The following is a 13255-nucleotide window of genomic DNA, read 5'->3' as shown; positions in this document are numbered from 1 at the left end:
CAGGAAGGCGATCGATGGCTCCCTTGGCCAAGAGTGCCAAACCTTCCTGTTGGAGAAGGGTCAGATGATCCTCCGACATGTGATGGTACTGAGGTGGCATGGATGGAGGGGTAGTCTTGAAGGGGAGGGAGTAGCACCTTCAGACTATATGCAAAACCCACCTGACGTGATGTTACGCAAGTAGGGTAGGTGATGGCGAATCCTGCCACTCACTGGCATTTTGTGGCCCTGAAAGGTCGGACTAGGAGGGTTTGGAGGCTGCTGTAGAGGGGGCTGTGATGGAATGGCCCGCCCGCTGGCCCCCAGAACTATGGCGCTGGTTCCCACGTCACTGGCCGTGCAGAGGTTGAACAGCTTGAGCCGGCCTGTGGCTCTGGGCAGGACGTGGCGGGGCACCCCTTCCGCAGCCACGAAAGAGGCAAAAGGCAGACTGCGCAGGGTGGGTGGTGGAAAAGGACCAAGGACCTGGCCGTAGCTCGAGAGTCCTTATAGCGCTCTAGCGCGTTGTCTGCCTTGTCGCCGAAAAGGCGACAGTCATCAAAGGGTATGTCCATAAGAGTGGATTGGACATCCCCCGAAAAACCAGTTGACCTCAACGAGGCTTAGCATCAAAGGACTACCGACGTGGAAATCGTCCTGCCTAGTGAGTCGGCGGTATCCAGCCCACAGCGGATGGTAAACTTCGCTGCATCTCTCCCCTGGGAGACTGCACTGGAGAGCACGCTCAGTCCTCCGCCAGGCACTGGGGCAGCACCTGTGCTACCGTATCCTACACAGAGTGGGTGTAACTGCCCAACAGACATGCAATGTTTACCGACTGCAGTCCCAAGCTGGAGAAAGAAAACATTTTCTTCCCAAGGTGGTCCAGCTTTTTGGATTCCCTATCGGGTGGTGCGTTAGGGAAAGCGCCTTTGGACGTGGAGGCTTGGACCACCAAGCTCTCAGGGGCGGGGTGTTGGGAGAGGAGAGTGGGGTCGCCCGGCGTCGGACAATCATCCTGTCCACAGGAGCCCCCATGTTGAGCCTGGAACAGGTGCCCAAAAGGACATCCATGAGGGATTCATTAAAAGGTAGCAGGGGCTCCGAAGAGCTCGCTGCCAGTTGAAGCACCTCTGTCAGGAGGCTAGTCCTGACTGCCACCGTAGGTAGCTCGAGGTGGAGAGCCTCGCCTGCCCTACGCAACACCACTGCGTATGACGTACCCTCCTCCGTAGCCATGGTAGGAGGAGACAACATGCAAAGGTCTGGGAAGGTATCCAGACCACTGGCTTCCCCCAGTTCCTCTCTCCAGTCTGGGTCATAACCTAACTGGCCAGTTAAAGGGTCCCCAGACCCCTTCCAGTCCTCCTCACCCTCCTCTGGCTGACAATCTGGTCTCAAAGAGCTAAGGTAGAACACGGGTACAAAAGTACCCATTGGCGCTGGATCCGTATATCTACCTTGAGGTGGAGGGTGGAGTAGATGTCGGCTGGGTACACAGCCGATGCCGGCTGCGGACGTGGTGCCGGTGGAATTGGCACCAGGGGAGGCATAACAAGGTCGACCGGCGCCGATCCGGATCCAGGTCTGGATCCAAGGGGGCTCTGCGGTTCCGAAGCCGCCAGTATCGAAGGCCCAGGGCCCCCAGCCGAATCTGCGGGGCCCGAAGGCGCACTGGCGGATTCGGGAGGCCCAGAGATGGCATGCATCGCTTTGTAAAACTGATGAAGCTGGGCAGGGGTCGCTCTGGATCCCGGGAAGGGGGGGAGGGGATGCCGGAGTCACCCTACAGGCTCTGCACACAGAGCCGTGGGAGGGGCACCACCAGCACCCGTTGCGTCGGCCGACAGATGGGGAGAAGTTGAAGAGCAACGATGCTTCTTCGACTTCTTCTTGTGCTTTGACTTTCCTGACCCAGAGTGCGAAGACTTGGATGAAGAATGGTGGTGGCTCCTCGACCTACTACGCGACCGGGACCTGAAACGACACGGAGCCGACTGCCGGGCCTCGAGTAATTTTCGGGACCGCTCCCGCAAAGACTTTGGGGCCATGGTCCAGCAGTCGGAGCACGACTTGGGTTAGTGGTCACGCTCCAGGCAGTAGAGGCACACGCGGTGCAGATCCGTCACCGACATCAGTTGGTTGCGGGAACTGCAAGCCTTGAAGCCAGGCATCCCTCGTGCACCAGGAGACGATGTCGACAAAAGTTTAAAAAAAGTCATTCAAAAAGTGACTGAGGTACCGCTCTCTCCGGATCTGCACTTGCTGGCGCGGAGAAAGAAAGAACTGACGTCAGCGTGCGAGGGCGGCGTCTATATAGCTACTGCGACATCATCCCGGCAACCACGACGCCGACAAACGCGGAGTCGACCGACGCCACCTTCCGACGGGCAGAGGTACTGCTGACGAAATCTGGTTATTGAGGACTTCGTCAGTAACAATTTGATTGTTGGAAAACCGAAAAATTGTAAAACTAATAAAGAAATGTAAACAAAAAAATTGAGGACTTTGTTAGTGTTAGAAGAATTGCATTGCCCAGACACATGGCCGCGTGTTGCCCTTGAAGTCAGATGGGATATTTGCTCCAGTGAGGCCTGTAACTCCCTGATGGCAAACAATTCATGCTCAATTGCTTCCAAGAGGGTAGTAAGAGATAGAAATTCTTTTAGGAGGAGGTATTTAAATTTGCTAATGCAATCCTCCATAAATTGTTCTAGCCAGGAGGGTGTGGATGAAAAGATTCCATCTGAGCTCTCCATAGTTGGTAGTGCCTCCTGCTCCTGGCAGGTAGAGAAAAAGTGGGAGCAGGTTTGACTAGCTACCTCCATGGTTTCATTACGGGCTATTTGCCTAGGACGTTTGGCCTTCACAGATGGTTGGGGGCTTTTAATGGTATTTGACATGATATGAGGCACAGCCCCACTATTTACAAAGTGAAAGGCAGTTGCTGGATGCACAGGTGTATTGGTTAATCAAAAAGCTGTATCTGGGCCTCGGGTTTCACCTGAATGCAGCGAAAGTCTACCTTACATGAGTTCTAATTCTGTAATAATTACCTCCCTACCCCTCTGGAGCATACTGTCAATTGAAGTACTTTTTACGGGAAGGGTAAGAGTGGATGACTTTCTACAACTTTCATTTTTCCCATCTTCACCAAAGCACGGGTGATCACACAAAAGGTATGAACTAAATGGGAAAAAACACACAATATACACAATAACAATGAAAAGAGGCACCTCTAGAAACACGAGCCCAGGATAGCCTAAGAAAAATGGCCCAACTCAACCTACTCTGAATACAAATGAACCCACCCACAAAGCTATACCAGCGCCGTAGTCGTAATATAGGCATAGCTGTGTCCAGGATTTATAGGAAACCTTTCGGCAATTCGAGGCGCAGTCAGGGGCTCCCCTGCAAAGTCAAATGACCCCCATGGAATACACAATTCCTCTCTTTTCTAAATTCGTTTGGGAATTCTATTGTTTTGTTTTTGGATATTTATGTTGTTTTAGGGCTGCTAAAATTATACAAAGAGAAGCCTGCAGCTCTGTGGTTTAAGCCCAAATGTAATCACTGTAAGAGTTTCACCTACTAAGGAACTGGTGGAAGCTTTACCTTCAAACTATAATCCAGGGTCACACAGTATCTATAATATTTTTTCAAACTGAAGCTTTTGAAGAGATGTTCTCTGGTTTCTTATCACAAACATTATTTATCACAAACATTATTTTACAAAGTCATAAAACAACAATAAGTTCACTTTAACAAAGCATTTGAAGTCATTTTTCTTTTGGTATTCTTGGCACAAGGCCAAACTAAGAATCCTCTACAGACATACTACATCCATGCCCTGCACTTAGTGCCAGTGCCACGGATAATGCTGCACACATCCTTTGGCTATGAGCAGTGGATGCCACCTTGGTCCTTCCTACAACATTTCTGTCAACATTTAACTTTTTTATTAGAGAGGGCACAGCAGATGTTTGCAGAGTGCATGGCCACTTGCTCCAGAGGGTGGCTCAGTGCCATTGCACCATCACATTGTTTGGAGGGATAGGAAGGAAAGAAACCAAAGTCTGCCATTAATGTTCCCATGTCTCGGGCGAAAGTGCAGGCATGAATCCCAGCAAAAGCAATCATCATAAAAAACTATGACCAACCAAGCAAACACCCAGTCCTAAACTGAACTTGCTGGAGAAACAAAAGCAGGGAGCATTAATGTCACACCAAAGATGAGAAATGGGGCAGCACTGGAGAAGGCGGAGAAGCCTACCGGCACAAGTATAAGCTTTGGTACATTCCTTTGGGCGTAATAAAGTTGGCATGTTGTCTAAATGGCACTCCTGTAGTGAGGCCACTGGGCTCTATACACAGGTAGCATTTGTTTGCCTTAGTCGTTCCTCAATCAGAAACACCAGCTACGACCCATGGCTAATCAAGAGAATGAAAAAACTGAAAGCATAGCTCTTTACAGGATATTCTTGGTCCCCACGGGTAGAGCAGCATGCCATCTATGGCTATCCTGAATAAATTCTTGGGGGTGTACACACCACTCTACAAAAAAGCACTTAAACAAATGCCCAACCACACCTACATACCTGGTAGGGCATGTGAACCATCCAATCCCATACACCTCTATACATGGCCGCATAATACCAAAAATCCTATTTGATCAAATCCTCAACATTCACTAAATAACATAAGATATTTCACCCATTAAAGGCATGAGTAGTAATTAAAGTATGGTATCACAATGCATGTTTGAACTCTCAACAACTACACTCTGTTTACTTAACATCGGATAGAGACATCTAGCCGCAGATTCCTTAACTTAGAATATCCCCAGATGTCAGACTGGATCCGGAAAAAACTTAGCAACATTACTTGCACATAGATTAAATTTGAATAATGTTTAGATTTTTGTTAACTATCAGGAACAAATATCGTACTTTTAGCAGCTGGAGTGTTTTGTTGTGGTGGAAAGACTGAGTCATGTTCTGCATCAGCTGAAATGTTGGAATCCTGAGCCTTTGCCTACTCATGATATGTTGTTATGATTCATGAAGAGAGAAGGCGGGTGCTGAGAGCCAAGACACTAGTTTTTGGGCACTCGCAAACATTCATCCAGGGGCCGCACTGATGCCATCAGGGTGGTTTGTAGGGGGTCCGGGTGAGTCAGGGATTGTATAAAGAAGTCTAAAGAAATGTTAAATAAACAGGCAAGCATTTATTTGCAGGTTAGAAAACGTTTGCTTGTTTATTTAGCTTTTTTTTCTTAATATTAGTGCTCAGCAACTAAACAGCACCTCATGCTCAGGCACATGTAAAGCCCAAGAGGGCCGCAAGCGGCCCCCAAGCCGTACTTTGAGTATCTCTGCTCTAGGTGTTCTGCTTCAAGACATAACTTTTTAGGCCAAAAAGGATAGATTGACTTACTCATAGAAGTGGGATTTGGAGATGGACAGAAAAGTACAGTCTCTATTGGCCTTGATGGTGAAGATGAGGGGCTCCCCTGTAAGTACAGCTAGCTGTCCAACCAGCTCTCCTGGGTGAGTGACAAACAGACAGGTCTCTTCTTCACTTTCGATTTTCTTCTGATAAACATGAAGAAGCCCTGAAATCACAAACCGGATACTGACATCCTGTGGAGAAAAAGGACACAGTGTGAATCAACTGTCAGCTGCAAAAATAAATAACTATTTGCTGCTAAATTGTAGAACTTGATCATGTAGTTGAGTAGTGAAAAGCAAAGCCAACAGTAGCTAGATCCTCTTAACTGACAACAGAAAAACGAATTCAATCAAGAGGGGTTTGTAGAAACAATCAGATCAGCAAGCAGCAAAACCTACACACCTTTATAGTCAGACATTCCCTGTCGAAATGAACAGAGCTGCAGTCTACTGATGGGCTCATGTAAAGATCCCCAAAATTCACCTCATAACTGTGCACAAACCAAGTTTTGTTATCATGCCTCAAAATGTGGATTTGAACTCCTGTTATGACTTGATAGGACCAAAGTTCTAGGTCTTTCAGAAAATGCTGAATTATTTATCTAGGACTTCGAAATACAAAGGCTGGAACTCGATTTTCAGGCTAGCCACTGATGTTTCAATTTATTTCCATGTAAATTAAATGACTGTATATTTATATTGTGTGGATATTCTGAAACCCTGACCTGGATCTGCCCCTTTTGGACAAAAATTGAAAAACCCTGAATAGAGCATCTCCCATTCAGCCTTAATATGTACGAGTCAGTGTTGGGTGTACAAGACCTAGATATGACTAAGGGCCTTATTTAGAGTTTGACAGACGGAATACTCCATTACAGACATGAGAGATGTCCAGTCTGCCATAACAGAAGCGCAACAAAGCCTATTACACTTCGAATATGGTGGACAGGATCTTCACAACGTTATGATGGAGTATCGAGAATGTGAAACTCTAAATAAGGCCCTTTCTGACTTTTTCTTTTACTATATAGAGGGGAAATATTCCTATTAAATGCTCTCATCTGATACAAGAGCCTGTTACTGGAACTAAACAAGGTAGAGCACATTAATACAAATGTTCAGTGAGCAATGCGAATTGTATGGAACAAATGTAAAAGAAAGCAAAAGTTTAAGACAGAGAAAGGTAGAGACAAAAAGTGGCTGTTAATGACAAACTCAGTATTATGAACAAACATTCCTTCCATAACCCTGAAGGAGTAGTTCTTATTGTCACAAAATGAACCTAGTCTCCTGGAACTCTAACATTGTTAAATGCCTGAGGGGCCCCCTTATGGCAATATGCAGCAGGACCCTAGGCATAAATTACATTGTTGCATGACCAAGGGAACTACAATAGGGAGTAAAAACATAGTAAAGAGAGCACAAAGAAACACAACATAGATACTCATTGAAATATTAACTGTCAACAAAGAAGACAGAACATGTCGTTGTAGAAATAATACAACAGGAAGAACATTTACCAAAAGAAATGAAAGATATTAAAACAAACTATCACAATTAATATATTGATATAGATATCTCCAAATTAGATACTTTGGCAAGAAACTTATTTTTACCTGGTCTCCCTGTTTAGATAAAATTGTTCCACTTCCGACCTGATGTAGAGTCACTCGGCCTGTGAGCAGTGAAGGATTCTGTGGGGAAATAACATTTGTATGAGCTTGCTGGGATTAAATGATAATATTTCAAAAAACGGTGTGATTGATTAATTACCATTATTTGTCACAATCATCTCAGTTCCCACTGGTAAGGTGGATCCCATTTCCAAACTTACTTTTAGAGCAGAAAATATAAGTCAATGACATACAAATCCTGTTTTTCCCTTTTTCCATGTGGACATCAGTGATTAGATACATGGTCTTTGTTGGACAACACGCAGCCAGTGGGACAAGGAGAGCACTGTTAGAGATCAGTACAGATAAGGCAAGTATATTCAAATTGATCCCCATGGGTACCAGAGATTCTCATAATGTTATTTACGACAGGGAGTCAGGCAGAGCAAGGGATAGGCAGCCGGGCGGTGGTTTTCTCGCTCAGTCAGATAGCATGTTATGTAATGGAAATGAGGCAAATGTTTCAGTTATTTTGTAGTTAAGCTTTGATTCTTGCTAGCTACAAGGCATGGAGAAACGACGACACTTTGCCTTGGTCTGAGAGGGACACAATTTAAAAGGATCTGTTTGGGTGAAGACTTGGTAGTACAGAAAAAGAGCCTGGCCAAAATGATTTCCTAATAGAACTGCACTAGGAGAACAAGCACCGGCAAAGCCTATAGGTCTTGCCTATGCGAGAGTTATTGGCTTTTGCAGTGTGATTTAGTCATGGATGTCGTGAAGTAGATGTCAGAGTGGGTTAGGGTGTTGTGGTGTAGAGGGGCATAGAAAAGACTAGAGTAGCATAGATCATATAGAGATGTGTCATATGGTTGAGCACCATGGAGTGGATTGAGGTGGAGTGCCATGGAGTGGATTGGAGTGGATTAGAGTGGAGTGGAGGGGAGTGGATTAGAGTGGAGTGGAGTGGATTTGAGTAGTGGATTAGATTGAAGTGGATCTGATTGGAGTAGATTAGAATGGGCTGGGGTTAGAGTGGTGTGGATTAGAGTATAGTGGATTGGAGTGGATTGGATTAGAGTCGATAAGAATGGATTAGAGAGGAGTGGAGTGGACTGTATTACAATGGGCTGGATTAGTGTAAGTGGATTAGAGTTTAATCGATTAGAGTGGAGTGAGTCGTGGAGTAGAGTGAGTGGACTGGAAGAGAGTGGAGTGGCATGGATAGAAGGACATAACAAATGCACACACAAAGAGTTGTCCTCGCACAATTGCTGTCAAGTACAAAGCTCCAGGAACTCTGCCCCCAAAAGCACATAAAAAAAAAGAATTATTGTGATCTTCTGTATTGTAACTTGTGTTCTTATAAAGCACTATGGATCAAGTTTGCGCTATAAAAAAATTATTTAAAAAAAAAAAAGATTGTAACGCAATCACAGTGCAAGCAGCGGAAGCACACTAAATAAGAGAAATCAATAGGTACTTTGTCCATGCGCCACCCAAAGAACGGAAGTGACATAGGAACCGAAGCCTGGAACGTGCTACCAAATTAGAAGGCAGTCAAGAAGAGTGATAATAATGCGTGCTGCTAGCAGGCTCCACCTTAGGATACTCTATCTACCTGAAGATTCCTCACCTGTTGAATATCCCTCAGGTGCTAGAATGGATCTGGAAACTTTGCAAAAGCTCTCCCGTGCCCATAGCTGCTTTTGGCTATGTTTCGCTGCGAGGCTCACGTGTGGGGACTTCCAATGCGGCGAGGAAGGTAGGATCAACAACGGGCCAGCCTGGAGGGAGTGTGGGGTAGCGGGACCACAGGGGACTCGGCCCGGTGGACACTTGAGCGGGAGTTCAATGACCGTTAACTCCGCACCTGACTCTGCCTGACTTCAAGATGGCGGCTCGCACCTCGAGCAGTTGACTGGCGGATGCCCTGACTTAATGCTTGCCATCTGGGGCACGTACTGTCAGCTAGCACCCTCTAAGCAAGGAGGCTTGTGAAATCCTGCGCCTCCCTGGTGTATACAAGCCCACGGACACAGCCCAGTAGTACTCAGCCTGGCTGAACCAGCTTATCCGGTCTATTAAAGCAAAATTAGGTCGAAATGGCCGCCTCTGGGGATATCTGACACACAAATTTTCTACTAATGGCCACCATGAGTGTGCCCCTTTCCAAAGCACTCCTTCTCCCCTTGTTGGGGAGGGATCCAGCATTTATGCCCTAGAGTCTCAGAGACCCCTCTGAGAGAGTCCACAGCGACAAGGGAGTCTCCCACAGCGGAGGCCTGGGTCCTTACCCCATTACCGCTGGGAGCACAGCACCGTACACCGTGACCGGCGCGCTCAATGGAACTTTTTGGACTATGCCCCCCTAGGCAGAGACTATAACCCTTCTGGATGTACTGCGTGCCCGAGCAACCTTTGGCTGATGACCGGTGGAGCTGTCCCACGCAGCTATAGAGGAGTTTGACTCTGGTTCACCCAACGGCCGTCACCTACCCAGCCGGATATCGGACACTGTTTTTCCTCGTCTCCCCGTTGTGCCTCCTATACCCTTCCCCCTTCTCTTCCCCCATTCTTCTCCTCTACCTCCCCTGTTCCTTCCCTCTCCCCTATTCTTCTCTCCCCTTCCCTTTTTTTCCCCTCATGTTTATGCTATGCTTTTGTACTCCTAATTCCTGCAACTAAGCTCCAGTAACTGATGCAACCTTATAACCATGTTCTGAAACAATGTTTCTTCCTCATGTAAAGCGCTCTGATACCTCTGGGTCTAGCCAGCACTATATAAAACTCAATAAATAAATAAATAAAATAACATAAATAACTGCAGTGTGAATGTAATGTGCCTAGAGCCATTTAGGGGCACCCTGGCCCTGTAAAATCAGTTCTTCATCCATTTTTTCCAAGACTTAAGAGACAGACTAGGACAGCATCCGATAAAACATGAACATGCAGTGCAGGAGAAACTAAATTGGAATCTTCTTAATTTCAGAAGTCTATGAACATACTTTAGAACAAGGAGGTGGGTGGGATTGGTGAGCAATCTGCAGATACATAAAGTATCCACCAGAAAGATTGTCACTGAAGTTACGTAACAGTTTCTTCTGATGGTTACTTCTAACAGCAGATGCCTCCCCATTCAAATAGATACCCTAGGAGTACCCTTTCTGGGGAGGGGTCTTCAGAGGTGTTCAGAAAAGGTAATTTGCAACACTGAACAAGCAAAATGGCCATTTCTAGTCACATCCAAATTCAAGCAACAGTGTTTGTAAATGTGTTAAAAAAAAAAGCTCCTGTCGCTGAGAACCAAATTTCTATCACAGGAACTTCCCTACCCATTGTCTAGGTCAGTGAATAGGCTCTAGTGAAATGAATGGAAATTCCTTCTGGTGGTTCCTGTTTAGCAACTGCCTAACAAATGTTATTCAAACGACGATCCATCATGACATTCTCCTTCTGGACTGCCATGCTGCCAACATATCCAACAAAGTGTTGATTGTCCAATCCAAACTACTTTGTGTGATTGATGTAGAAACTGACTGCCCTAATGAGGGTCCAACCAATGTAACCATTTCTTTGGTAGGACGGGACAAAAGGCAAAATGTAAGAAGTCTAATGGACTGCCTCATATGGAACAAGGTTCCTTAGGTTGCAAACTTTTTCAGGGCTGAATCAGACTTGTCCCTGAACAAGCAGTTATTGAAAATTACAATGTCCATGAGGCTTACCTGATCATCACCTGAGACGTTGGTGGATCTCAACCATACATGACTTGTTAGGGCCACAGAAAATCTCATGGCTCTGGCCACAGCTTCCACTATGTCCTGGTCAGTCCTAATTATCTGCCTAGTGGCATCTTGTCTGTCCCTGACCACCTGTGCAAAGTGTTCTTTTAATTAGTCAGACATGCTTGGCACCATCATGCTTCCCATTTCCCACAAAGTGTGGGTGTACATTGCAGACAGGAACATGGCAGTCATTAAAGGCAAGGCCAGGCTTCCTGCTGAAAACACCTTCTTCCCCATGGCTTACAATTTCTGGATGTGCAGTGGGGAATGCCCCTGGAGTTTCTAGGATCAATATGAGGCTTATACTATCAAGCTTTCTGATTAAGGGTGCATGGACAGGTCTATATAGTTGGGTGATCAGCCTATTCATGGGTGGGGCAGAAATTTGCTTGTTCCAAACCGCCTTGAATGGTTCAAGCAATTTTTCAATAAAGGGTAGCCTTGCCTCGGATACCACCAAAGCAGCATGTAATATCTCCGTCAGAATGTTTGACTTCACCTCCGCTGTGTGGGGTGGTAATTCAAGCACCTCTGCTGCTTTTTGAAGGATTGCATGAAAGTAGGCTACCTTGGGCGATGCTGGAACTGAGGGACACTGCATCTCAGTTTTCATAGAGGTTTAAAATCCACTGGTGCTTTGAAGTGCTAAGTAATGAGGGTGCAGGGGACTGCAAACTCGCTGCCTCGCCACTGTCATCATCATCATTGTGTTGCACAGAAGGTGACATATTGTTGCTGGACAGACCATGCTTGTCGTTCACTAGTGTGACAAGTTGATGTTATTGCTATGATGGATGTGGTCTCTAAGGTAAGCAATCAAAGAGGGCATAACAGGTGATTTGAAAAAAGAAGGCTGGAATGTAAAAAGGCAGAAAGAGCAGATAAATAACTTTAGCTGTTGCCACAGCAAGGTTAAGGGAGCTGCTGTGGGAGACATTTTGGCAGGGGTGAAAAGCAAGCAGAGGGTATATCCGGACAATATGGAGCACCCACTGTTCTGATGCAATGCTCTTGCCACGTTGGTGGTAAAAGGTGATCCGACCCTCTACCGAGTAATCGTAAGCGAGGGCGAAATTACAGCTGTTTTGAGGCAGCTGTGAAAGGTAGGTCCAGCCTATGCTGGAATCCCCTTCCAAAGTCACAAAAAGGGCAAACTTTCAGGGGAAACTACTGTACAGGGAAAGTCTCAGCCACTAAGTCCCACAACAAACAAGAGCATCTAGCCAGAAGGCTACTCAAGTTCACTAAACGGAGGGCGAGCCTAGGGAAGGAGAACATGTGTTTTGGAAATGTTTTCAGTATTTAATGTCTTGCTGGGTTGTCTGGAACGCATCTGGGTTCAAACTGTACATAGACGCCTGCACTACCAAGCTTTCTAGCGTGGGGTGTTGGAGGAGACAGGCAGGGTCTCCTGGAACAGGTCCGGGTCTACTTGCTACTCAACAATACACTAGCAGCCATAATCCTTGTTTTTCCCAGGTGACCAGTAGTGTGTCAGTCATTAAATGGCCTCATGAAAAGGCAAGAGATGCTCACATGTTGTCTGTCCAGGTTGCAGGACGTCTGTAAGGACATTGGTTATGACATCAGTGGTGGAAAGCTGTAAATCAAAGACCACGGTTGCTCTCCATATCACCATAACAAAGGAAGCAGTCTCATCAGTGGCCTGACATGGAGTAGTAGAATGTCTCGAAGACAATCTGTCAGAGGACCGGTCTCTGGTACGAGAACATATCCTCGATTTCGAGGGGCATAAGGCCTTCCTAGCTTTTTGCCCGTATTCTGCATTCATTTGGCTTTGTGATCCTGGGTAACCTTTGGATTAATCTTCACATACTTGTTGATTCATGTGAGGAGACCAGACACCCAAGACAGACCTCACGAGGGTTCGTCATCAAGATATTGTTTGTGGTAATCCTTACAAGGTTTAAAACATATTGTTTTAGGAAGAGATCTTTCCCTTGCACACTTAAAAAGCTGTGAAGAAAAACTTCTGTCAAGCCTGACCAAATTCGAGAGAGCACGCTCCTGTTCCACGTCTGAAGGTGCAAAAAGAAAGAAATGGACAGTACAAGGAGGTTACAACTATGTAAGGGCCCTGATATCATATCTAGGGTGCGAGGGACCCGATGTGGAGCTGCACAACGTTATTTACCGACGTGCAAGAGAATTTCTGAAGAAAATTCTTTGGATCCAGTCTGGTGCCTGGGGTATTGACAAGATAAGGAATCTGCAATCAGAAGTATCCATCAGAAACTCCATGTGTCATCATGTATCATCATATTTCAGCAGAACAGACAGCATGGTATGCTCTTCTATCTAGTAGTTATGAAGGTTCTCATAATTGACATGTCACATTGGTACCTCTCCTCAATGCACACAAACCACTCCACAGTGGAACACTTCCATTAGCAGGAAGAAGGCA

At 46.0% G+C, this 13255-nt stretch overlaps 1 protein-coding gene across 2 annotated transcripts in view; it reads right to left on the bottom strand.

Annotated features, from left to right (window-relative positions):
* Positions 1-13255, bottom strand: part of PNPLA7 (patatin like domain 7, lysophospholipase) — a 1876659-nt gene that overhangs the window by 1303850 nt on the left and 559554 nt on the right. For both annotated transcript variants that reach the window (XM_085610534.1, XM_085610541.1), the window contains exons 16-17: positions 7046-7123; positions 5416-5621 (exon numbers count right to left, since the gene is read on the bottom strand). In XM_085610534.1, coding sequence (XP_085466660.1) covers positions 5416-5621; positions 7046-7123 — 284 coding nt within the window. The remainder of the gene's footprint in view (positions 1-5415; positions 5622-7045; positions 7124-13255) is intronic.

Source organism: Triturus cristatus, chromosome 1_2 (assembly GCF_964204655.1).
Source record: "Triturus cristatus chromosome 1_2, aTriCri1.1, whole genome shotgun sequence".
In the NCBI taxonomy this organism is placed as follows: domain Eukaryota; kingdom Metazoa; phylum Chordata; class Amphibia; order Caudata; family Salamandridae; genus Triturus; species Triturus cristatus.
The sequence above is the reverse complement of the archived record's forward strand: the minus strand, read 5'-3'. Positions and strand labels throughout refer to the sequence as shown.